Below are 27,923 nucleotides of genomic sequence, written 5' to 3' on the forward strand. Positions count from 1 at the left end.
GACAAAATTCTAGTTTATATTGATCACACACGTTTTTTTTTTTTTTTTAATTTTTGTTTTTTTTTTGTTAAAAACTTTACTTTTATATAAATTTTGCAATCAAATTTCCATCACGTGCACGAACAGTTTGTTGATGATTTTAGTGCTTTTAGAGTAGTCTCCCTTAAGTAAACGCGGAAACCCAAGTGAATCATTGTAAACATTCATGTTAAAAATACACGTGTCGCGTGTGTAGCTGCAGTTGGCAAATGTGTGACAACTTGAGACAACGACTTTTCGGAACCGAGCTCTATACCAAAGAGGATCACTTGTGTAAGTTTTAAATCTAAAAGAAATTAACGCGTGCAAACACGCTGAGTAATCTAAAATTTATAATTAATTTATAATCACTTTTAAGCACTCTTTTTGAGCTGTCAAATAAATGACTTCTTCGCTGCTGTACCGTCACTCGGGCGTTACTCGTTGGGCCTTGACACACTTCAATAACTTGTGCAAGTGGTGGGTAGTTTGACCTCGGGTATATCGACTTCGTTGTGAGTGGACTTAACATTGTTAACAAGCACAAACTGTCAGATAAAAGTTTAAAGGTTTGTTTTGTTTAAAGACACAACTAGAGCACATTGATTTATCAGGGCTTCTAGAATTTGTTTTAAATCCACTAGCCATGGGATCAGTGATTTAAAAAATGTACTAGCCACAATTAAAAATTCACTAGCCCTACTTTACTTTAAGTTAATACAATTTTACTAAATAATAGTAATAAACAGATATGTTACACAAAGAAGGAGATAGGCCTACAGTTTAAAATCAGAAACATGGGGTGGGGGTGGGGGGGGGGGGGTGGCAGGATATTCATATTTACAAAATAGACTTAACTGCAACATTTGACTCTTCTATTTTTTTCACTAGCCGTCGGGCATGGCAATAGTAGTTATTTACTAGCCCAACAATGAATATCACTAGCCATGGGAGTGGGGCTACCATAATCTAGAAGTCCTGGATTTATTAATCATCAGCTAGGCATATTGGATGTCAATTTTTTTTTGTAATTTTGACCAAGTCTAAGAGAGAAAAGTTAGGCTAAAGTTTGTTTTGTATAATGACACCACTAGAGCACATCGGCTATCGGATGTCAAACATTTGGTAATTTTTATTAAGTATAAAAGAGAAAAACTTAAATTTTTTGATTAGTAGCAAGGGATCTTTTACTATCCCAGAAACAGGATAGCACATACCATGGCCTTTGACATACCAGTCATGGTGCACTGGCTGGAATGAAAAATAGCCCAATGGGTTCACAGACCAACAGCGTATCAGGCGAGCGCTTTATGTCACTGGGCTACATCCTGCTCCAAAAAACGATTAATATTGAATTATTTAATACAAGCCCGAAAACCCAACACCAGTAGATCAATAATAACAATTTAAAAAAAGGTTTTATTTTTTATTGTTATAGATTTTGTGTAAATATATTTATTTAAGATGTAGCCGTGGACCATAATTAAGATTGAAAGTTGTATGTTCATGAAGCATCTGTTAAAGAATTACATTATTAAAAAAAAAAATCATTATTTTTACACAAATATTGTACTGCACAACAAGCATAATTAGTATCTTCGTTTAGCATATTTGCTTTTTTTTTTACAATATCATGGCAGGTGCTTTGGACATGTCAAACTATTTAAAGCTTAATTTTTAGGAAAAATGGCATGATTGTAATTTGATGTTTGAAAATCTTTTGATCAGTTGATCAATGGCTCATATCGTCTGCCAGCTCTCACCAGGCCTGCCAAAGTTGTGGAAGCTGTTGGCATGTTTGTTTTGGAGATTTTCTTCTTCTTTTAATTTTAAGGCTGCAAATTCCCACATGTAGGATAGTATATAATTTTTGGGACAATGCTTTTGTTCTGATGCTGGGATTCATTGGCGATCATTTTTGAAGGGGGCAGGCTTAATTACTGGCCCAAATTAATTGAAAATACCCAAATCAGGATAACAACATTTATTCAAAATTATCATTACTGCCAAACTGCTATATGCATGTATGGTTGCAAACAAATCACTACACATTTTTATATGGATTACAGCTAATAATATTGTCGGTAGAATTATAGCAATACTTATGGTGGGTTTTGGTTGTGTGGTTTCATACACAGTAGGCAACCGGCCTTGGTGGCATCGTGGTTAGGCCATCGGTCTACAGGCTGGTAGGTACTGGGTTCGGATCCTAGTCGAGGCATGGGATTTTTAATCCAGATACCAACTTCAAACCCTGAGTGAGTGCTTCACAAGGCTCAATGGGTAGGTGTAAACCACTTGCACCAACCAGTGATCCATAACTGGTTCAACAAAGGCCATGGTTTGTGCTATCTTGCCTGTGGGAAGCACAAATAAAAGATCCTTTGCTACTCTTGTGTCAGAATGACCATATGTTTGACATCCCAATAGCCGATGATAAGATAGAAAATCAATGTGCTCTAGTGGTGTCGTTAAATAAAAAACAAACTTTAACTTCATACACAGTAGGCCTACATGCATGCTGCAGTTCACATGTGCATGATTCACTGGTCACATGACCCAAATCTGTGGTGGCACATTGTTCATATATGAATACATGTAGCTGAAGACACTCCGAGCTATGCCTTCGATGAGGAAAGACGTGTCGCTCTGCTCTCTTGAGTTGCCCCCCCCCCCCCCCCCACACACACACACCTGGGGGGACTTATTGCAAGCTACGGCTCTTTGTTGGAGTACCGCGTCGCTTAAATTGGCTCACGGGCAACCGTGACTTTGGTGTATGGCGACGCGGTAACAAACACGACGAAGAGGAAGGAGGAAGAGGAAACCTGCACCAGGGACGGCTCAGGGGGGACCTAAACTGGCAGTCAGCCACCAGCGGCGGTCCTGTCTGTGTCGCCGCCCTCATCCCCGGGACCCGACCAACCAGTGCCAGCAGACGCAAATGAAGGCAATAAATAGAAATGGAAAATGACATGTGAATTTCCGTATCGATGACATACCTTCTTTTATTTTGACAGACACGTTTTTTATTTTAATGTCAAAAGGTATGACATAAATACATTTTCTTAAATCTATGATCAATACTCCTTTCATACTCTACAGCAAATAAGATATGACGTAATTTGTAAATCATATATGGTGTAAATAAATATTTGTAAAATATTTGATGTTAGTAACAAAAAGGCACAAATTCCAGTAAAAAATTAAAAGTGAATTCCTCATTAAAAAAAGTTCTGGTCCAGATTGCACATACATGTACGTGTGATACAAGATATATTTATGACACAGTTTGAAAATATCTTTATGACTATAGTAAGCTTTAATATGTTTGTAAAACAATCTTTTCTGAATCTTTTTTTTTTTATCATACACATGTCTCATATAAAACAGATCTCTGTAGAGGCAGATTAACAAAATAATAATTCCTACTATGATATCTACCAAATTTCACTGTAGCCTATATGTAGTGTTGGAACAAATTTAATTTTAATTAATAGTAATTTATACAATATAGATGTAAATTATGAAGTAATATTTCTAAATGGATAAAATGCATATTGTGCTGCATTCAGAATTTTTTTCATTATGCAATTAAACAAGTAACTAACAAGCTGAAACGGTGTTCGCATTTAGGTATTTCACAACTCGTACAGTGATTAGTGTCATCGCTCTCTGTTCAGTCACATGTTGCATAAATGTTAATGTAGTGATTTATTTCTTGCTAAAACTTAAAAGCAGTGAAACATTGATGTTGTTATAGTACCTAGACATGGATTTAGGTGGGAGCCCAAGGAAAATTTTAATACACCAAAAATGCAATCTTATCTCGACCATCTGTCAAGGACCTTTAAATTCTATTTTGGGCCCCCTCTATTTAAAAAATCCTGGATCCGCGTCTGGTACCAGACATTTTCCATATTTAGATACTTTAAATACTTCAATAAAATGAATATGTTAAATGATTCATTTCTGAAACCATTATTATTAATTATTTAAAAATATATTGGTAATACTGCTGAAGCTGCACAATCAGTTCTTTTTTGCCAAAGCTAGCATATTAAAAAATAATAATAATATATAAATTGATAATATTAAGTATAACCAAATCAGCTTTCACAATGCATGTACTAGTAATCATTCAAAACACACTAGGATAACATGTTCTGTATATTAATTAGAAATATTCCCAATATTGTAGTTGTAATATGAAGCAAAATCAATATAACGTTACAAAATAGAAGAATGAGAAATCTATACTATTATTTGCATCAAGTGAGAAGTATATCACCTGTTGATGACAAAAGCTGTAAAAAAAAAAAAAAAAAGTTAATCTCTTGCATTTCAAATGATATTTAAAGAACACACATTTTTCTCTTCATGCAGTGTATTTGTCGGTTTTGATGGGAATCATCTACATACACATGTAAGTATCTGGCATATTGTTAAAGGGACTAGTCTGAGTTTTCAGCCCAAACAAGATTTCCTTTTGTTCCGTAACAATATAAGTAAACACATATTTAGCCCTCTGTCTCTGCTAGTGGATTTTTAGTCTGGACTAATGAAAATTACTATAATACATAGGGCACTAGCCAAAGTTTCTGTGAGGACTAGTGACTTTCTCAAACATTTGCTAAACACTGTATTAATCATTGTCTATTATATCGGATGTCAAACATTTGCTAAACACTGTATTAATCATTGTCTATTATATCGGTTGTCAAACATTTGCTAATCATTGTCTATTATATCGGATGTCAAACATTTGCTAAACACTGTATTAATGCTTTTTCCTGTTTTGTTTTAAAAAGCACTATCTTAACCTAACATATTTTAAATATGAAGCATAGAGAAATACATTTGGAATGACCTGTTGCCAAATTATTTGAAATATTGTTTGGAAGTTGGAAGAAATAATACATTTGTATGTACAAAATTATTTTAGACAAAATCTATCAATGCAATGTATCTCAGTATCAGTTTTTGTCTAAAATAATTTTGTACATACAGATGTATTATTTTTTCTAACTAATTGTCTAGAAATGCACTGTTTATAGAGATATATCAAATAAGAAAATATAAATAAACTGAAGTAATGAAGTAAAAATATTTAATTTGCCAAAAACCTTTTCAAATGGATACAAACTCAGGAAAGTCCCTTTAATTTGGTTTTCTTACCTATATCTAATCAAGGTTCAAGCATGCTTTTCTGGGCTATAACGTAGGTTGTATCTGTACAGAACATGGGTTGATGGTTAGTTACTAATAGTGATTAGTGAGAGAAAAGTTGGTAAGGTTTGAAATTGACTTATTAAAAATCATTTCGACCTGTGTCTTCACAATAGTCATTTACACCCATTACAGTACAAGCTTGAATTTGCCGTTGTAAAGTACAAGACACACTCATCTATTTGAGTGGTCATATATTTTTTTTAAAGTAAATTTATTATCATTATTGTTGTTATAATCATTATTATTATTATTATTAATATTAGTGGCAGGATGGTGCCCAGTGGTATAATGCTCACTTGATGTGCGGTCAGTTTGGGATCGATCCCCGTCGGTGGGCCCATTGGTCATTTTCTTGTACCAGCCAGTGTACCAAGACTGGTATATCAAAGGCCGTGGTATATGCTATCCTGTCTGTGCATATAAAAGATCCCTTACTACTAATGGAAAAATGTAGCATGTTTCTTTTCTCTTTGTTTTCTTTTTTCTAAGACTATATTAAATTTACAAAATGTTTGACATCCAATAGCCGATGATTAACAAATCAATGTGCTCTAGTGGTGTGATTAAACAAAACTTTTGTGTCATTATTATTACTTCTTTTTTTTCCTTTTTTTTTTCTTTTTTATTATATTTTTTATTTTATTTAATTTTTTAATTTTTTTGTAACTTGGAGTATTGTTGACAATGTTGGGTCTGTGCCTTGGGGCTAGAGCCATGTTTTTTTTATAAGACGTACACACATTTCAGGTATGCATGAGCCAAAACACATGCGTGCAGTGAATGGGTAAATGCTTTGGTCTGTGACTGTTTGTTATTTGAAATATGCTTGGTTTAGATTGTAATGATGTCTGATGTGGACGGGTGCAAACAAAATGAAAAAGGTTCTATGTGATAAATGGTTTACCTAATCTTGTTTCAGTGTCCCTGTGTAACCTATGTAAAGGATCCCTATACTCTATGTTATATTCTACACGCAGAATGAATTGTTGGGGACACGCATAATCTATTAGTATATATTAATAATATTATATATATTGTATATATCTGATATATAATAGATATAATAATATATATATATATATATATAGAATATAATTATAATATAATAGAATATATATATAGATTATTAGAATAGATAAATATAATATATATATATATATATATATACTAGATATATATACTGCTATATAGATATATATAATATATATATATAAGATATTATATCTAGATAGATATCTATTCTATATGATATATATATATATAATATAATATATATATATCTATTAATATATATATATCATATAGAGATAAATAGATATATATCTAGATATATATAGATATATTATTATTATAGATATATAGATATATATACTAGGTAGAGATATATATAGATATATTATATATATATATAGAGGATATAAAAGCCAGTGTGCGATTTTGAGGGAGAGTTTGGGAACCGAGGCTCACAAAAATCTTATAGGACTCTCTAGCTTGGCTAGCATACGAGCACTGCATGACTCGTAAAAAATTATTTGTACAAATTACATTGATCTTTGAATTGACACGGGCAACATATATCTCAAAAATCTGGGAACCACAGTGGGAAACCACAGTGTGGAACACAGCGTAGGGGTCTTCGTCTTTTGCATGGTTTACACAGAACCTGCGCCCGCAGCGTAGTCCAACATTTAGTTTGTATTCTGTTCTACTGGAGACACACAGCAGGGCCGCAGGGTTGGGGAACATTTTTTTAGCCCATGGCGCTAACGATCAGCACAACAGGGAGTCCTTATGACAACTAAATTTTTTATTAATAACAAAAATCGCACACTGAAAAGCCCCCCCCCCGNGAAAGATGTTTGTTATTTTCTGCGGTCAAAACATTTTTAGTATATTAATATACAAGTACACTTTCTTCAAAAGAAAGAGAGCTTCGTGTTTGTTGGTGCACAGTGGGGATTTGAATGTATTTCTAAGTTTTAATAACAGCCAGTCACGTGATGTTGCAGTAATAATTATTAAATAACATGTTTAAACATAAAATAAAATAAAAATATTATGAGAAAGCACCTGAAACTTGTTACTAATAGACACCACTATCTGCAATAAATGTTCAACATTCATAAACCTTTAAGGTCCAAATGCAGATGATCCCAATTTTTATAACTTCATTTTATAAGAAGTAAAATTGTTTAATAATAATTAAATATTATATATTTGGTGGAGACAGGAACCTTATTTTAAACCTAGACATTGATACTAATAATTATGTTACGGTACATACCGTATACGCAAATATGTTCGTGAATAAAATATACCGCGAAAATCGCGAACACGTTGTTAGCACCGCGAATTTAATTACGCGCGAACTTATTTCCGATTTGGTATATTATTATTTACCTTATAATATATAGTCTTATCTCTACACGCCCAACCCATATCAGAATCAAGCAGTCAGAGGTCCGCAAGGTCACATGATTTTGTAAACCTGCCTGGTCATATGGATTTGATCCAAATTACCCACATTTGGATGCAAGTCAGTTGTTACATAATCTCAGTTTTGTTTGTTTTCTTTGTAACCTTAAATGGAAGTTTGTGAGTATCATCAATAATGAAAAGTTATTTCTTATAATATTTGCATTTTTCAATATTCTGTATCGCATGTGCGTGTTCCATCGATAACATGACAATAGTCTTATCAGACATACATACAACATTGACGTCTCACTGGCTATCTAGAGATCGGGCCCGGGACAGACATGCTCGAAACTCTAGTGGTATATGAGCATGTAAATAAATATTGGTAATGGTAATGGTCTCGCTGACAGCATAGTGAACATGTCCAAGTACATGCGTGAAATCGTCATTGAAAACAGTTTGGCAAATGAAATATGGGTAATTTTTATTTTATCATCGGGGGACACAGTCGCGAAAATGTCAAATGAAAGCCTGATCGCAAATTATTTTAGCCGCGAAAATATTTGCGTATACGGTAACCCAAAAGTGTGTGATGAAGTATTAGAGATAATAGATGAGCTGGAATTCATTGACATCAGGAGAGATCATTATCCTGAAATAAAAAAAATTACATGGAGATGGAATACACCACTAAAATAAGCCAGGTTGGATTTGTGTTCTTCTTAAAATCAGAATAGTTATATTTCTACATTTGTGTACCATAATTAAGTCCAAGATACATTGTGGATATAGAACAGATCATTCTGTTTTATGCCATAAATTCAAACTTGGTAATAACAAAAAACAGAGTACATGTATAGATTGGAATTTTAATAACTTGCTTTTAAATCATTTATTTCTTAAACATGTTTAAGTCCAGATTACTTTCTAGGACTTTTTTTTTCTCAATTTCTAACATTTGCTTCCCATGTCAGAAGATTAATTTCGAGCCATGAATCAGTGGTAGTTTTACAGCTTCCTATAATGTAGCCAGACCTGGATTGTGAACCCATAACATAACAGCATTAGAACCCAGTGACTTAACCATCTCACTACCAGTGTCTGTTAAAGTTAACATTTGTTTTGTGTAACGACACCACTAGAGCACATTGATTAATTAATCATCGGCAATTGGATGCAAACATTTGGTAATTCTGACACATAGTCACATATAGTCATCAGAGGAAACCATCTACATTTTTCCATTAGCAGCAAGGTATCTTTTATATGCACTTTCCCATATGGTAGACAGGAAAGCACATACCACAGCCTTTGACCAGTTGTGGTGCACTGTTTGGAATGAGAAAAAGCCAGTCAGTTGAATGGATCCACCGAGATGGTTCAATCATGCGACGCAAGCACCTCAGGCGAACACTCAACCGACTGAGCTAAATCTTGCCTCTACCAGTGTCTGTGTATCCAGCAGTAATTATACAGTGACACCACTGTAAACCAGACACTGAAGGGACCACGTAAAAATCCCACAAAAAATAATGTTGCTTTAATATTCTCTTAGATACTACCACAATAGACCCATTCTCTGACTGTTTTTTCTCTGGTCCCATACCAACTGGTATATCAAAGGCCATGGTATGTGCTGTCTTGTGGGAAATTCATATAAAAGACCCTTGCTGCTGATGGAAAAGAGGTATCCAGTTTAGAGGAATTCTCTACTGACAATTTAAAAAGAAGTCTTGTGAAAAATGTCCAGTTTACTGAGGGAAATCCAATTTCCAAGAAACCAGACACCCATGGTCCATGGAAAAAGTCAAATTTTAAGGAGTAGCCAGTTTAGAGAGGTTCTGATCTATACTAATATTTAAAAAGTGACTAAAAATTTCTTATTTTGAGGGAATTCCTAAAAATGTCTTATTTTGAGGGAATTCCTATAAATGTCATATTTTGAGGGAATTCCTATAAATGTCATATTTTGAGGGAATTCTTGTATTCTAAGGGTCCAGTATTGACGGGTTTCTCTGTAATGTTATCATTGTTTAAATTAATTGTTGCTGCTCAAATCAGTGAGACACAATAGCAGCTGATTAAACAATATAACAATGTGTAATTAAATAAACCTTCATGTGTATGTGGTGGGTGGGTGTTATTTGCATCAACTAACAATTGCCCAAACAGCGCTATGGAATTGAATATTTACAATGTGTGTGCTAAATGCAACCGCAGTCGACAGGGAGAATGGGGGGCCTCCCCCAGAAAGAAAATGGGTTAGGTTTAGGGTTAGGGTTTAAAAAAATCATAATTGTGTCAAAAGGTTAACTTTACAAAAATTAAATCTGCAACACATTTGGGTATGGCACCATACCTGTTTTACCCTGTGACAGAAACCTAGACATGGCACCATACCTGTTTAACCCTCTGACAGAAACCCAGACATGGCACCATACCTGTTTAACCCTCTGACAGAAACCCAGACATGGCACCATACCTGTTTTACCCTCTGACAGAAACCCAGACATTGCACCATACCTGTTTTACCCTCTGACAGAAACCCAGACATGGCACCATACCTGTTTTACCCTCCGACAGAAACCCAGACATGGCACCATACCTGTTTTACCCTCCGACAGAAACCCTGACATGGCACCATACCTGTTTTACCCTCCAACAGAAACCCAGACATGGCACCATACCTGTTTAACCCTGTGACAGAAACCCTGACATGGCACCATACCTGTTTTACCCTCTGGCAGAAACCCAGACATGGCACCATACCTGTTTTACCCTGTGACAGAAACCCAGACATGGCACCATACCTGTTTTACCCTGTGACAGAAACCCAGACATGGCACCATACCTGTTTTACCCTGTGACAGAAACCCAGACATGGCACCATACCTGTTTTACCCTGTGACAGAAACCCAGACATGGCACCATACCTGTTTTACCCTCTGGCAGAAACCCAGACATGGCACCATACCTGTTTTACCCTGTGACAGAAACCCAGACATGGCACCATACCTGTTTTACCCTGTGACAGAAACCCAGAGATGGCACCATACCTGTTTTACCCTGTGACAGAAACCCAGACATGGCACCATACCTGTTTTACCCTGTGACAGAAACCCAGACATGGCACCATACCTGTTTTACCCTCTGGCAGAAACCCAGACATGGCACCATACCTGTTTTACCCTGTGACAGAAACCCAGACATGGCACCATACCTGTTTTACCCTGTGACAGAAACCCAGACATGGCACCATACCTGTTTTACCCTGTGACAGAAACCCAGACATGGCACCATACCTGTTTTACCCTGTGACAGAAACCCAGACATGGCACCATACCTGTTTTACCCTCTGACAGAAACCCAGACATGGCACCATACCTGTTTTACCCTCTGGCAGAAACCCAGATATGGCACCATACCTGTTTTACCCTCCGACAGAAACCCTGACATGGCACCATACCTGTTTTACCCTCCGACAGAAACCCAGACATGGCACCATACCTGTTTTACCCTCCGACAGAAACCCTGACATGGCACCATACCTGTTTTAACCTCCGACAGAAACCCAGACATGGCACCATACCTGTTTTACCCTCCGACAGAAACCCTGACATGGCACCATACCTGTTTTACCCTCCGACAGAAACCCAGACATGGCACCATACCTGTTTAACCCTGTGACAGAAACCCTGACATGGCACCATACCTGTTTTACCCTCTGGCAGAAACCCAGACATGGCACCATACCTGTTTTACCCTCTGGCAGAAACCCAGACATGGCACCATACCTGTTTTACCCTGTGACAGAAACCCAGACATGGCACCATACCTGTTTTACCCTGTGACAGAAACCCAGACATGGCACCATACCTGTTTTACCCTGTGACAGAAACCCAGACATGGCACCATACCTGTTTTACCCTGTGACAGAAACCCAGACATGGCACCATACCTGTTTTACCCTCTGGCAGAAACCCAGACATGGCACCATACCTGTTTTACCCTGTGACAGAAACCCAGACATGGCACCATACCTGTTTTACCCTGTGACAGAAACCCAGACATGGCACCATACCTGTTTTACCCTGTGACAGAAACCCAGACATGGCACCATACCTGTTTTACCCTGTGACAGAAACCCAGACATGGCACCATACCTGTTTTACCCTGTGACAGAAACCCAGACATGGCACCATACCTGTTTTACCCTCTGAGAGAAACCCAGACATGGCACCATACCTGTTTTACCCTGTGACAGAAACCCAGACATGGCACCATACCTGTTTTACCCTCTGACAGAAACCCAGACATGGCACCATACCTGTTTTACCCTCTGACAGAAACCCTGCCAAATAATACACCGTATGGCTTTAAGAGCTTAAATATCACAGTATTGCTTAGCTTATTGTTTTTTATAATTACACATTTAAATCAATAGCAAGGTTTTCTTAAAGACAAAACAAAGATATTATTAATGTACACCAGACACTGATGTTGCCATGGCAAAAAAAATCAATAAAATGTTATGTGCAGTATCATTAGTATTATATTTATGATCTTGGATTAACACTGAAGTGTTGTGTTGTGTTTTGTAGGAGACAACTCTGAGTAGAGATGCTGCTGATACTGCTTGTATGGATCAACTCTCTAACATGGATGGTTACATCTTTAGAACAGGACACCAGTGGATATGTTGTGTATTGTCCATGTATGGGTAAGATATTACATGGTACCATATCATGATTTGGAATTCATTGCAAAACTTTAACATTGGTTTTGTCCATTTCTTAGTTTTTTGGTTACATCTTTCGAATACAATAGCAGTAGATTATGTATTGCCTGTTACATGGTATATCATGATTTGAAATTCATGGCAATACTTTAATATTGGTTTTGTCTATTTCTCTGTTTTTTGGTTACAACTGTCGAATACGACAGCAGTAGATAGCCTATTGTATTGCCTATTACATCATGATTTGGAATTTGTGGCAATATTCTTTGTTGCAGGTGCAAATAAAATAAAATTATTTGCTGTTAAATACCCATAGTCATGTGATAACTTGGCCTTCCCTATCATTTGTAACAATTCTGTTTATTAGTCCACACTGACTGTCAGAGTACCCGCTGTCAGTAAATATTGTAATTAGAGTGATGAGTGAAATGGTCTTTTGGGGGAGATGGGTGGCATAGTGTACATTTCAATGGGGATTTTAAATTACAAAAATAAATTTTTGATTCAGTTTGATTTGATAATTAATGTTTTTTAGTTTTTGTAAAACACTACATGTTATATCATCACTTATTGTATTTCTGTAAACATTTCAGGACGTTTTGGCAACCAGGCGGATCAGTTTCTCGGTGCATTAGCCTTTGCAAAAACTTTAAACCGAACATTGATCCTGCCACCCTGGGTTGAATATAGACCTGCTTACAGGACCTCGGTATGACCTCCGTACATGTTTAACACACATTTACCTCCCCTTTCTGCACCCTGCTCTTATGCTTTATCCTGGGGACGTAAGGACAAATGAATAGCTTCTGGTGGGGGGGGGGGGGGGGGGGGGGGGGGGGGGTAAATACATATGAATTTTTCTTGCATTTATTTGTTGGTGGTTTTTAGTTTAAATCTAAGCCTGATATAACCAGCCTGCGAATTTAGCAGGATTCTATGCTTCTGCAAATCCTAGATTTTGAGTTGGAAGCATGAGAGGAATCCCAAAATATCTATATTACATCGTTTTATGATTGAATCAGAATCCCAAAATTAATTTAAGGATTATCTGTTATTTCTTTTACATTCATCTAAAAGTTCATCTAAAACACTAAAAGTTCATATTTTATTTTATTTTTAAGTTGTTTTGTTTTTTGTTGTTAAACAATAACAATCAATAAGACAAAGTGATGTTTCCTGACATTATATCTACATTCCGTGCTGTTTGGTAGTGATTTGTTTTGTTTTAAATTTGATTCCCCTTGTTTACAATTAAAAAACACATGCGAAGGGTAAAATATAATAAAGCAACACAATATAATTTAGGGTACTGGCTTCCATACACCCTCATGTCTGTCTGTCTGTCTGTCTGTCTGTCTCTCTTGCTCTCTCTCTAATCAATCAATATAACCATCTCTCTCTGTCTCTCTCTCTCTCTCTCTCTCTCTCTCTCTCTCTCTCTCCATCTCCCTCTCCCTCACCATCTCACTCCCCCTTCCCCTCTCTCCCTCCCTCCTCTCTCTCTCTCTCTCTCTCTCTCTCTCTCTCTCTCTCTCTCTCTCTCTCTCACTCCCCCCCCCCTCCCTCCCTCCTCCTCTCTCTCTCTCTCTCTCTCTCTCTCTCTCTCTCTCTCTCTCTCTCTCTCTCTCTCTCTCTCTCTCTCTCTCTCTCTCTCTCTCTCACACACACACAGACACAGTCCACACATTTCATCCTTCTTTTCCATATTATGAATGACATACATAAATATTTAAAATAAGCAAAGAAGATATATATATAGAAAATAATATAACTACATTATTAATATGTGGACCACTGGGAACAAGAAGATGCACAAAGAGAGTTACCAAATTAGGTCTGTTGCACATTGATTTATTAATCAGGCCCAACAAATTTGCATATCTCCTAGGTTCAAGGGCCATAACTCTGTGATAATTGACTAAATCAATGTGAAAGTCAAACTTGATCTGTGACAGTACATAATAAAGCTATACACAAAATATCTGCTCAGTATCATGAGGGCTTGTGAAAAAATATATGGCAAGTTTTTGTTTTGTTTAAGTAGAGCACATTGATTTATTAATCATGGGCTATTGGATGTCAAACATTTGGTAGTTTTCACATAGAGTCCTAGAGAGGAAATGTGCAATATTTTTCTATTAGTAACAAGGGATCTTTTATATGCACCAACCCAGACAGGATAACACATACCACAGCCTTCTATATACCAGTCATGGTGCACTGGCTGGAATGAGAAATAGCCCAGTGGGCCAACTGACAGGAATCGATCCTAGACCATCCACACATCAAACGAGCGCTTTACCACTGTGCTACATCTCACCCCTAGACCAATGAATTAACGTTAAATTGTAATTAATGTTAATATAAATTTAATAGTTGCCCAATAACTAAACAGTATATTTCATCAGCAATGCATTTCAATCTTCATAACATGAGTTTGATATAGATAGCTGATGCTAGTTTAATTTCTTTCCAAATTCTATAGTTTGGTCTTGTAACCCTCTTCCCCTCTCCCCATCACTGGGATTCTCTGGTGACTTTGTAGCATATGTCTAAAACAGATGTATGTTATCTGTTAACCAAGTGGCTGCATTTAAAAAAATTATGTTGAAATTTCCTTAAGTATATTCTTTTACATAGAAACATATATTGAAATATTTAGCTGAAGAAAAACATTTCATCATTATTATTAATTTATCGCATTAAGCCTGGCATATACTTTATTAGTTTATCGTATTCTGTCCATTGATTTTGTTGGGAAAGGATTGATCTTTGAATGTTATTTTTGCAGGTCCAGGTGCCCTTCGATACGTACTTCAAGGTAGCATCTCTGAGGGAGTATCATCGAGTTATCACCATGGAAACTTTCATGAAGCATTTAGCACCAACTGTCTGGCCACCTGAGGAAAGATTTTGTTAGTATTTTTATTTATTTTGGAGAGAGAGAAAAAAGAAACAAACAAATTGTATTATTTCCATTTCATACCTTTTTTTTATTTGAAGAAAGTTGATAGACTTATCATATAACAAGTCTGGAGAGGTAAAACACCCAGGCACATTGTGTAAGAGGTATGACACCCAGGCACATTGTGTAAGAGGTATGACACCCAGGCACATTGTGTAAGAGGTATGACACCCAGGCACATTGTGTAAGCGGTATGACACTCAGGCACATTGTGTAAGAGGTATGACACCCAGGCACATTGTGTAAGAGGTATGACACCCAGGCACATTGTGTAAGCGGTATGACACCCAGGCACATTGTGTAAGCGGTATGACACCCAGGCACATTGTGTAAGCGGTATGACACCCAGGCACATTGTGTAAGCGGTATGACACCCAGGCACATTGTGTAAGCGGTATGACACCCAGGCACATTGTGTAAGCGGTATGACACCCAGGCACATTGTGCAAGCGGTATGACACCCAGGCACATTGTGTAAGAGGTATGACACCCAGGCACAATGTGTAAGAGGTATGACACCCAGGCACATTGTGTAAGCGGTATGACACCCAGGCACATTGTGTAAGCGGTATGACACCCAGGCACATTGTGTAAGCGGTATGACACCCAGGCACATTGTGTAAGCGGTATGACACCCAGGCACATTGTGTAAGCGGTATGACACCCAGGCACATTGTGTAAGCGGTATGACACTCAGGCACATTGTGTAAGCGGTATGACACCCAGGCACATTGTGCAAGAGGTATGACACCCAGGCACATTGTGCAAGCGGTATGACACCCAGGCACATTGTGTAAGCGGTATGACACCCAGGCACATTGTGTAAGCGGTATGACACCCAGGCACATTGTGCAAGCGGTATGACACCCAGGCACATTGTGCAAGAGGTATGACACCCAGGCACATTGTGTAAGCGGTATGACACCCAGGCACAATGTGTAAGAGGTATGACACCCAGGCACATTGTGCAAGCGGTATGACACCCAGGCACATTGTGCAAGAGGTATGACACCCAGGCACATTGTGCAAGCGGTATGACACCCAGGCACATTGTGTAAGAGGTAAGACACCCAGGCACATTGTGTAAGAGGTATGACACCCAGGCATAATGTGCAAGAGGTATGCCACCCAGGCACATTGTGTAAGCGGTCTGACACCCAGGCACATTGTGTAAGCGGTATGACACCCAGGCATAATGTGCAAGAGGTATGACACCCAGGCACATTGTGTAAGCGGTATGACACCCAGGCACATTGTGTAAGCGGTATGACACCCAGGCACATTGTGTAAGCGGTATGACACCCAGGCACATTGTGTAAGCGGTATGACACCCAGGCACATTGTGTAAGAGGTATGACACCCAGGCACATTGTGTAAGCGGTATGACACCCAGGCACATTGTGTAAGCGGTATGACACCCAGGCACATTGTGTAAGAGGTATGAGGTATGACACCCAGGCACATTGTGTAAGAGGTATGACACCCAGGCACATTGTGTAAGCGGTATGACACCCAGGCACATTGTGTAAGCGGTATGACACCCAGGCACAATGTGTAAGAGGTATGAGGTATGACACCCAGGCACATTGTGTAAGCGGTATGACACCCAGGCACATTGTGTAAGCGGTATGACACCCAGGCACATTGTGTAAGAGGTATGACACCCAGGCACATTGTGTAAGAGGTATGACACCCAGGCACATTGTGTAAGAGGTATGACACCCAGGCACATTGTGTAAGAGGTATGACACCCAGGCACATTGTGTAAGCGGTATGACACCCAGGCACATTGTGTAAGCGGTATGACACCCAGGCACATTGTGTAAGAGGTATGACACCCAGGCACATTGTGTAAGAGGTATGACACCCAGGCACATTGTGTAAGCGGTATGACACCCAGGCACATTGTGTAAGCGGTATGACACCCAGGCACATTGTGTAAGCGGTATGACACCCAGGCACATTGTGTAAGCGGTATGACACCCAGGCACATTGTGTAAGACGTATGGCACCCAGGCACAATGTGTAAGAGGTATGACACCCAGGCACATTGTGTAAGCGGTATGACACCCAGGCACATTGTGTAAGCGGTATGACACCCAGGCACATTGTGTAAGCGGTATGACACCCAGGCACATTGTGTAAGAGGTATGACACCCAGGCACATTGTGTAAGACGTATGGCACCCAGGCACATTGTGTGTAAGAGGTATGGTATGGCACCCAGGCACATTGTGTAAGACGTATGGCACCCAGGCACATTGTGTAAGAGGTATGACACCCAGGCACATTGTGTAAGAGGTATGACACCCAGGCACATTGTGTAAGAGGTATGACACCCAGGCACATTGTGTAAGAGGTATGACACCCAGGCACATTGTGTAAGAGGTATGACACCCAGGCACATTGTGTAAGACGTATGGCACCCAGGCACATTGTGCAAGCGGTATGACACCCAGGCACATTGTGTAAGCGGTATGACACCCAGGCACATTGTGTAAGCGGTATGACACCCAGGCACATTGTGTAAGCGGTATGACACCCAGGCACATTGTGTAAGAGGTATGACACCCAGGCACATTGTGTAAGAGGTATGACACCCAGGCACATTGTGTAAGAGGTATGACACCCAGGCACATTGTGTAAGAGGTATGACACCCAGGCACATTGTGTAAGAGGTATGACACCCAGGCACATTGTGTAAGAGGTATGACACTCAGGCACATTGTGTAAGAGGTATGACACCCAGGCACATTGTGTAAGACGTATGGCACCCAGGCACATTGTGCAAGCGGTATGACACCCAGGCACATTGTGTAAGAGGTATGACACCCAGGCACATTGTGTAAGAGGTATGACACCCAGGCACATTGTGCAAGCGGTATGACACCCAGGCACATTGTGTAAACGGTATGACACCCAGGCACATTGTGTAAACGGTATGACACCCAGGCACATTGTGTAAGAGGTATGACACCCAGGCACATTGTGTAAGAGGTATGACACCCAGGCACATTGTGTAAGAGGTATGACACCCAGGCACATTGTGTAAGAGGTATGACACCCAGGCACATTGTGTAAGAGGTATGGCACCCAGGCACATTGTGTAAGACGTATGGCACCCAGGCACATTGTGCAAGCGGTATGACACCCAGGCACATTGTGTAAGAGGTATGACACCCAGGCACATTGTGTAAGAGGTATGACACCCAGGCACATTGTGCAAGCGGTATGACACCCAGGCACATTGTGTAAACGGTATGACACCCAGGCACATTGTGTAAACGGTATGACACCCAGGCACATTGTGTAAGCAGCAAGCACACTGCCTCACAAAAGGAATGAAATAATCTACTGACATATAACAAAAAAGTGTATTAGGCCAAACAAAATAATAGTTGTGGTTCCGATTACCTGACTATTCCTAGAAAAAATGACTCTAATTTTTCTGGCTTATGTAATTGGAACCATACATATTAATCTGTTTGGTCTTGACAAGCCTCAACTGGTGTTTTATATAAACACATTCCAACATATGTGCTTATTTTAAAATTATCGTTGAAGCACATTGTCCTGGGCACACAGTTCAGTTCTGTGGACAGTTGGTTCTTCTTCCACGTTCAGTTTCCTTATGCTCCTTAAATGACTCAACCCACTTTCGTTTTCTTTTAACTTATTTTCATGCTTATATCCAATTAAGGTTCAAGCACGCTGTCTCGGACACACCTCAGCTATCTGGGCTGTCTGTGCAGGACAGTGGATTAGTTGTTAGTGAGAGAGAAGAGGGTGTAGTGGTCTTACACCTACCCATTGAGTTGTTAAAACCCGCTCTGGGTGGGAGCCAATACCGGGCTGCGAACCCTGTATCTACCAGCCTTATGTCCAATGACTTAACCACAACACCACCAAGGCTGGTCTCGACCCACTAAAAAAAATTAATTCCTGCACACGTGGCTGCAGTTCTAGAGCCAAATGTTTAAAGTTTAGTGAGAAAGAAGTCAGTGTTATTGGCTTTACACCTTTCTACAGAACCATTAAATCTGGAGCTGGTACTTGGAAGTGAACCCAGAACACAGAGCCTTACAACAACAGCAGCATCAAGGCTGGTGACAAAACACAACTAAACATGTTGCAGTCTTTGATGTCCCAGTGGTGAAGCACTAACTGGATGCTTGCTTATATCCACTTAAGGTTCAAACACGCTGTCATTGGCACACACATCAGCTATCTTGAGTTTTCTGTCCAGAAGGGTGGTTAAATGTGGGTGGTTAAATGTTGGTGGTTAATGGTTAGTGAGAGAATTAATTAATCCTTTTTTTGTATGGTTTTCAGCTTTTTGTCCAGTAGCACGAAGTCATAGTCCAAAGACAAATGATTGCAATGCTAAATATGGAAACCCATTTGGACCCTTTTGGGACACGTTTGGAATTGATTTTGTTAAATCAGAGATATTTGGACCTTTGCCGTACGATGGGCAAGGTATTCATCTGAAGAAAAAATGGGATGAAAGGTAATGTTAAACCTGACTCAACCAATACATCAACTATCTTAATTTTCAAAATAAAATATTTTTCAAATCTGCCAGTTTTATTTAGAAATATGTTTTTATAATGTTTGTGAAATTTTTCTATTAGACCAATACATGCTTTAAAACCTTTATTTTCTTACAATTTTTTTGAAAGGCTTCAGTCCATTTTATATGTCTAAAGAAGTATTTTAAATCATTGAGTCATTCTTTTGTTAAAATTAACTTGGCTCTTTTTAAGAAGAAGACATGAAAAGATAATATTCTATTCAGCTACTAGATTTGTCTAGTGGTAGAACTTCTCTCTGACATTGCAGATTGTTTTATTTTCATATTCTTTAAATGTAGCAGGTTTTCTCTCTAAGACTATGTCAGAATTACCAAATATTTGACATCTAATAGCTGATGATTATTAAACTAATGTTCTCTAGTGGTGTCGTTAAACAAAACAAACTTAATTTTTTTCATATTCTTTTCTTATTTTTTCTTCCATTTTACAGATTCCCTCCTGAGAAATTTCCAGTGTTATCTTTCACTGCCCCTCCATCCAGCTTTCCAGTTCAGAAGATTCATGTTGGCCTCCAGAAGTATGTCAAGTGGTCCAATGAGTATGAGCAGAAAGCCAAAGACTTTATCAAGACAACAATTGTAGAAAGACCCTATATTGGAATCCATTTGAGAAATGGCATAGATTTTGTAAGCCACATGATATCTATTTTAAAAATGATATACAGTGGACTCTGTCTAAACCATTGGTCAAAGGCTATCCTGTCTTTGGGAAAATGCATATAAAAGATCCCTTGCTACATTAGGAAAAATGTAGCAAGTTTCCTCTGATGACTACCTATCAGAATTACAAGATGTTTGACATCCAATAGCCAGGGGTCTCACTACATGTGATAAGCGATGGCGGGCCCACCATCTCTTAAGACTAATTTCCAATATGCCCGCCATCCATTGGCAGCGATAGTAATATCCACCATCCGTTTATTTAGGCCGCCATCCAAAATAATAAGTTATGCCATCGTCTTGAACTACCAGAGTAATCAGGTTCATCGTCGTTTACAAGATATTTTCGAAGTACTTGTACCCTGCAAATCTTAGGTACCATCCCTTCTTATAAGTGGAACCAGCTCTACCGATTCCCTCCATCCCTTTCCTGAATACTGGAGAGACCACTGCAACAACTGATTATGAATTAATCAATGTGCTCTAGTGGTGTCGTTAAACAAAACAAACTTTAACTGTCTGAATCAGCTTCAAGGAGCACCGACATGGCCAGATGGGTAGGCTATTCCTTCTCTACCCCAATCACACCTCTTTCTATTTATATAACACCACATTAAATATTTTCCTGTTGCCCAATAACACAACTTATAGTGTTGTTGGCCCCACCCCCACAAAATAATCCTGGCTATACCAAAGCAAGGGGTATGAAAGTTAAAGTTTGTTTTGTTTAACGACACCACTAAAGCATATTGATCTATTAATCATTGGCTATTGGATGTATATAGTCTTTTGACATATAGTCTTTGAAAGGAAACCCACTACAGTTTTTCAGTAGTAGCAAGGGATCTTTTGCATAGACAGGATAGCCCATACCACGGCCTTTGATATACCAGTAGTGGTGCACTAGCTTAAACTAGAAATATCCCAATGGGCCCACCGATGGGGATCTTTCCCACACCGACTGTGCATCAGGCAAATGCTTTACCAGGGGGTTGATGAAATGCAACGGTATACACAGGGTACCAGATGCACAGATTTCACTCAACAACTGTGGTAATTAACAGATAGGATGAAACTGGGGAAGGGGATTACGGGAAGAACTTGCTTCAGTTTGATGTGTTCAGGACTTTGGAATCGATCATCTCCCATCACTGCCCATGTTTTCTTCAGAAATGGTGAGACTTAATCGAGTTTACATTGACTGAAATAGACTTTGTTTTCTTTCAGAAAAGAGCTTGTGATCATATAAGCGACGCCCCGAGAATGTTTGCGTCTGCCCAGTGTCTAGGTTACTCTGGTGAGAAGGGAAAACTCACTAAAGACATATGTTTCCCGTCTGATGATATTGTGATCCGTAATGTGAAAAAGGAAGTCAAGCGAATCAAGGCTAAAGTTGTATTTGTTGCCTCAGACAACAGATATCTCATTAAAGAATTCTCAGCAGCCATGAAGAAGGTTAGTACAGTGTTTCACATCAATGACTGTAATTTCCGTTTAACAGTACTTTAGTTTATAGCTAAACCAGCAGTTAGTTTATAGTTCTACGATTAAACTTGCATATTAAATATATTTTCTTGTTTAGAATATCAGTGTCTCTATATTCAATGTGTTTCTGGTCGTCTTAATATTTGTAAGAAGCCCAAACTGGATTTTGTCTTCAAATAATTTCATACGTACGAAAAAATCTTTTTTAGGAAATAAAATGAAATTTAACCTAGTACAAATATTAGAACGATCAGAAACACGTTTAATATACAGCCACTAATATTTTATGCAGAAATATATATTTGATATGTAATTACAGTCATCAAAAAGTCTCTGTTAGTCAATAACATCTTCAAAATTGCAGTGAACTCAGGAATGTCCCTTTAAACCAGCAGTTAGTTTAGAGTTAAACCTGCAGTTAGTTTATAGTTAAACCAGCAGTTAGTTAATAGTTAAACCTGCAGTTAGTTTATAGTTAAACCTGCAGTTAGTTTATAGTTAAACCAGAAGTTAGTTTATAGTTAAACCAGCAGTTATGATGTTCGGTTAATGATGTATCAGCACATTATCTGATCACTAATTTTGGTCACTGTGACCTTATCTCCTCTTATTATTATTCACAAGCTACAGCAATAGCCCAGTCTGTAGGACGAAAAGAGCTGTCTTTTCCAGTTCTTCTCTTTCTTCATAGAGATTGTTGTGTGTAGAAAAGTCTCTTTCGCAAGCTACAACAATAGTCTGGTCTGTTTAATGACACCACTAGAGCCCATCAATGTATTAATCATCGGCTATTGTATGTCAGACATTTGGTAATTCCGACTCGTAGTCATCACACAGGATAGCACATACCGCAGCCTTTGATATACCATTCGTGGTGCGCTGACTGGAACGAGAAATAGTCCAATGAGCCCACCGACAGGGATTGATCCCAAATCGACTGAGCATCAAGTGGGCGCTTACTACTGGGCTACGTCCGGCCTGGACGAAATGAGTTGTCTTTTCCAGTTCTTCTCTTTCACCGTAGAGCTTGGTGTATAGGAGAGTCTCGATAGGCCTCATTCTGTCCACACAGTTCTTCTCTTTCACCGTAGAGCTTGGTGTATAGGAGAGTCTCGATAGGCCTCATTCTGTCCACACAGTTCTTCTCTTTCACCGCAGAGCTTGGTGTATAGGAGAGTCTCGATAGGCCTCATTCTGTCCACACAGTTCTTCTCTTTCACCGCAGAGCTTGGTGTATAGGAGAGTCTCGATAGGCCTCATTCTGTCCACACAGTTCTTCTCTTTCACCGCAGAGCTTGGTGTATAGGAGAGTCTCGATAGGCCTCATTCTGTCCACACAGTTCTTCTCTTTCACCGCAGAGCTTGGTGTATAGGAGAGTCTCGATAGGCCTCATTCTGTCCACACAGTTCTTCTCTTTCACCGCAGAGCTTGGTGTATAGGAGAGTCTCGATAGGCCTCATTCTGTCCACACAGTTCTTCTCTTTCACCGCAGAGCTTGGTGTATAGGAGAGTCTCGATAGGCCTCATTCTGTCCACACAGTTCTTCTCTTTCACCGCAGAGCTTGGTGTATAGGAGAGTCTCGATAGGCCTCATTCTGTCCACACAGTTCTTCTCTTTCACCGCAGAGCTTGGTGTATAGGAGAGTCTCGATAGGCCTCATTCTGTCCACACAGTTCTTCTCTTTCACCGCAGAGCTTGGTGTATAGGAGAGTCTCGATAGGCCTCATTCTGTCCACACAGTTCTTCTCTTTCACCGCAGAGCTTGGTGTATAGGAGAGTCTCGATAGGCCTCATTCTGTCCACACAGTTCTTCTCTTTCACCGCAGAGCTTGGTGTATAGGAGAGTCTCGATAGGCCTCATTCTGTCCACACAGTTCTTCTCTTTCACCGCAGAGCTTGGTGTATAGGAGAGTCTCGATCCTCATTCTGTCCACACAGTTCTTCTCTTTCACCGCAGAGCTTGGTGTATAGGAGAGTCTCGATAGGCCTCATTCTGTCCACACAGTTCTTCTCTTTCACCGCAGAGCTTGGTGTATAGGAGAGTCTCGATAGGCCTCATTCTGTCCACACAGTTCTTCTCTTTCACCGCAGAGCTTGGTGTATAGGAGAGTCTCGATAGGCCTCATTCTGTCCACACAGTTCTTCTCTTTCACCGCAGAGCTTGGTGTATAGGAGAGTCTCGATAGGCCTCATTCTGTCCACACAGTTCTTCTCTTTCACCGCAGAGCTTGGTGTATAGGAGAGTCTCGATAGGCCTCATTCTGTCCACACAGTTCTTCTCTTTCACCGCAGAGCTTGGTGTATAGGAGAGTCTCGATAGGCCTCATTCTGTCCACACAGTTCTTCTCTTTCACCGCAGAGCTTGGTGTATAGGAGAGTCTCGATAGGCCTCATTCTGTCCACACAGTTCTTCTCTTTCACCGCAGAGCTTGGTGTATAGGAGAGTCTCGATAGGCCTCATTCTGTCCACACAGTTCTTCTCTTTCACCGCAGAGCTTGGTGTATAGGAGAGTCTCGATAGGCCTCATTCTGTCCACACAGTTCTTCTCTTTCACCGCAGAGCTTGGTGTATAGGAGAGTCTCGATAGGCCTCATTCTGTCCACACAGTTCTTCTCTTTCACCGCAGAGCTTGGTGTATAGGAGTCTCGATAGGCCTCATTCTGTCCACACAGTTCTTCTCTTTCACCGCAGAGCTTGGTGTATAGGAGAGTCTCGATAGGCCTCATTCTGTCCACACAGTTCTTTTCTTTCACCGCAGAGCTTGGTGTATAGGAGAGTCTCGATAGGCCTCATTCTGTCCACACAGTTCTTCTCTTTCACCGCAGAGCTTGGTGTATAGGAGAGTCTCGATAGGCCTCATTCTGTCCACACAGTTCTTCTCTTTCACCGCAGAGCTTGGTGTATAGGAGAGTCTCGATAGGCCTCATTCTGTCCACACAGTTAAGGATTTATCAAAATTGGTCATGTGAATGTATACGAATACGTAGAGGGCTCAAATATTGAAGATTCTAATGTACCTAAACGTGCATGATACCAGGAACGTCACACTTTCAGTCTGTAAGGCTAGTGACATTTTCTGTCTGAAAAAAAAAAGACAAATTGTCTGCGAGTATCTTGATAACAATACTTGCAAAACTGATGTCAACCTAAATGAGTTCAATGAAATGCTGAACACTAGGGTGAAAATTGCTAAAGATTAGCTGTACTGGTGTAAAGAAAAAAGATTTCAACATTAAAAATATTCCATATTTTACATGGCAACCACCTGCACATACTCCATGAAGTTGATTTTTCACTCTTTTAATGATTGTTTCATTTAGAATGAGTCTTGCAATATGTTATTTATAGGATTTCCATGGTTGATGAGAATGATCTCAAGGTGGAAAACCACTATGGAAAATTCAATATGATGGCATAAAATTAAATATGGTGAACACAAATAATATTTGAAACTTCATATATAGCTTGTAATATATAGGTTTTAAAAAAATGTTTTCTGGGTTCCTAAATACCTTTCTGGGGTCTAAAAACATTTTGATAATCCAAGACATCTGCCCAATAAGAAAGAGAGAGATACATGAATAACTTGAAATATAAACAGAATCATTCATATTTTTTAATCTGTTGCAGGTGAAGTTTGTGAAACAGCCAAGTGATGCCAGCCCACATCTGGATCTGGCTTTGTTGGGCAAGGCAGATCATTTCATAGGCAACTGTATCTCAACATTTTCGGCATTTGTCAAGCGGGAGCGAGATGCTAATAATCTATCAACTTCATTTTTTGCATTTGAACCAAAAAAACATGATGAACTATAACAAATTATTTGATCTCTATACACATTTATATTGCATATTTTGTTTGTTAACATGTGGCATTTATTTTATTTATATATGTTGAATTATGGGTTTTTTAAAACATTTTTACTCTACACTACATGTATTTACCAAAAAGTGTTATTTGTCTATTGCTGTTTACCACTATCTCTTTGTTTGAATGATGTAACCAACTGAAATCTGTTTTCTGTCTGCACTACAGTTAATTTATTCCTGGAGTTGATGCTCTTAACATTGAAGTGGAGAGTAACAACTTTTTCCCATATGCACTATATCTTTTATACGCCCATGTTTGACAGGTCATATTATGGCATTGTCCGTTCTTCCATCCGTCCTTCTGAAATCTTTTTATTTCCGGAGCATATCTTTCCTATCAATTCATATTGGATCATTAAACCTTGCATGCGAGTACAACTTGGGATGGTGGTGCATGTGTAGTGTACCATAACTAGGTCACCATGACCTACTTTTCATGCATTCCCACACATTAAAGGAAATCCTTGTTCGGGCCATATATATATATATATATATGAAGAGTTTAGGCACAAAACACCATTTTCAGTAAAAATTATTTTTTTAATTGGCATATATTGCATTTTGATAAAAAAAATTAAAAAAAACGGGATTTACCCAATACAATTTCATAAGGATCAATCGCATTTTGCGGCAAATCAGCGGGCCTACGATTAGCCCTTACTGACATACAATAATGGCTTTAAAGAAAATGGTTTACATCGCGTTTTGCGCCTGAACTCTTCATATCTTCCTTATCAATTTATATATGATTATCGAACCTTGCATGCAGGTACAAAGTGGGATGGAGGTGTCTTGTGTACCGTAACTAGGTTTCTCTCAAATCAAATTATTTAAATATTTTATCTGTAGCCTATTTTATTGTCTGGGATGGTTGAGGGTGCACGTAAAATCAGTATTCTGGAGTTTTCATTTGTTCAAAATTCATGGGATTTTTGCGGTACTTCCATAGTTAAGTATAAATTACAAGTATAAATTACATCACACTTTATAACTGTATTATGCTCTATATGGTAGCTAGTAAATGGTACAATGGACTGTCTAAACTGGATTCACTTGGGAGTGATGATATGCTGGCTAACACAGAGTGTCAGTACAAACAGATTGCAAATAGAGTTACTGTTCTTGTGACATCATGATTGGAAATACCAAAGTAAATAAGAAGATACCAGATCTGAATGAGAGTGCATTTATAGTCCGTATAGGAAGTCATAGTGAACTAAGATGTTGCACAATTGTAATGTAACATAACCACATAGTATACATGTATTAGGACTGAATACTCGTATTATATTTTATTTTTACTTTATGACCCATTAACACACAATGACACTCATATTTTTACATTTGTATAATAAATTATCTGCAGAACATTTATTTTTACTGTAATCAGAGACATATTTCATCATTATATTTTAATTAATCCTTTGATTGTAGATATGTTATATTTTAAAGGTTAATTTTATTGTTAAAGCCAGACAAAAATGTTTTGTCAAGTTGTAGTCAAATATCAGGAAATGATATTACATATGTTTTCCTTTCCAATAAAGGCTATTTTAATTTTATTAAAAAATGTTTTTTAAATACTGCATTAAAATTGGGGGGGGGGGGGGGGGGGGGGGGGGTTACTACAAGTTAACTCCCTTGAATAGTGACACTATTCAAGGGAATATGGTCTTGGATACTTTTGCTTGTCATTTTAAATTCGTTATAAATCCATTTTCAATTGTTTGATGGTTCTTGAATTTTGTTGTTTAAATTGCTGTTTTTTTTAGAATAAAGACATTTTTATGAATACCGGTAAAATAAAAGTTATTTCTCTATATATTTATTTTTATAAAATTGTGTTACATAATTGTTTGTGTGTAAGTGCTGAATGTTTTATTTTGAAGAATGATCAAAACATTCATGGTGTTAAAGATTAAATTTCAGTGTGCTCTAGTA

The 27,923-nt window shown here is 38.6% G+C and overlaps 1 protein-coding gene across 3 annotated transcripts; it reads left to right on the forward strand.

Annotated features, from left to right (window-relative positions):
* Window positions 1-26,480, forward strand: LOC121383085 (GDP-fucose protein O-fucosyltransferase 1-like). Of its 3 annotated transcripts, none has more exons than XM_041512857.1 (9): window positions 1-312; window positions 4,405-4,444; window positions 12,270-12,388; window positions 13,000-13,115; window positions 15,198-15,321; window positions 19,703-19,880; window positions 20,396-20,591; window positions 21,852-22,079; window positions 25,743-26,480. In XM_041512857.1, exons 3-9 carry the CDS (start codon window positions 12,289-12,291, stop codon window positions 25,926-25,928), a joined length of 1,128 nt encoding a protein of 375 aa, XP_041368791.1. In that variant the 5' UTR covers window positions 1-312; window positions 4,405-4,444; window positions 12,270-12,288; the 3' UTR covers window positions 25,929-26,480. The 3 variants fall into 3 exon arrangements, with proteins under 3 accessions (XP_041368791.1, XP_041368793.1, XP_041368792.1); XM_041512858.1 differs by lacking the exon at window positions 1-312 and adding an exon at window positions 569-587; XM_041512859.1 differs by lacking the exon at window positions 4,405-4,444.
* The last annotated feature ends 1,443 nt before the right edge of the window (window positions 26,481-27,923 follow it).

The sequence above is a fragment of the Gigantopelta aegis genome, chromosome 10, assembly GCF_016097555.1.
Source record: "Gigantopelta aegis isolate Gae_Host chromosome 10, Gae_host_genome, whole genome shotgun sequence".
Taxonomy (NCBI): Eukaryota; Metazoa; Mollusca; class Gastropoda; order Neomphalida; family Peltospiridae; genus Gigantopelta; species Gigantopelta aegis.

Excerpts from the sequence above, each read along its gene's own strand:
- LOC121383085 (XM_041512857.1), top strand. The coding sequence starts at position 12,289 with ATGCTGCTGATACTGCTTGTATGGATCAACTCTCTAACATGGATGGTT. Across the intron at positions 15,322-19,702 it reads GCCACCTGAGGAAAGATTTT|CTTTTTGTCCAGTAGCACGA; the intron begins GTTAGTATTTTT and ends TATGGTTTTCAG. Across the intron at positions 22,080-25,742 it reads TCTCAGCAGCCATGAAGAAG|GTGAAGTTTGTGAAACAGCC; the intron begins GTTAGTACAGTG and ends AATCTGTTGCAG.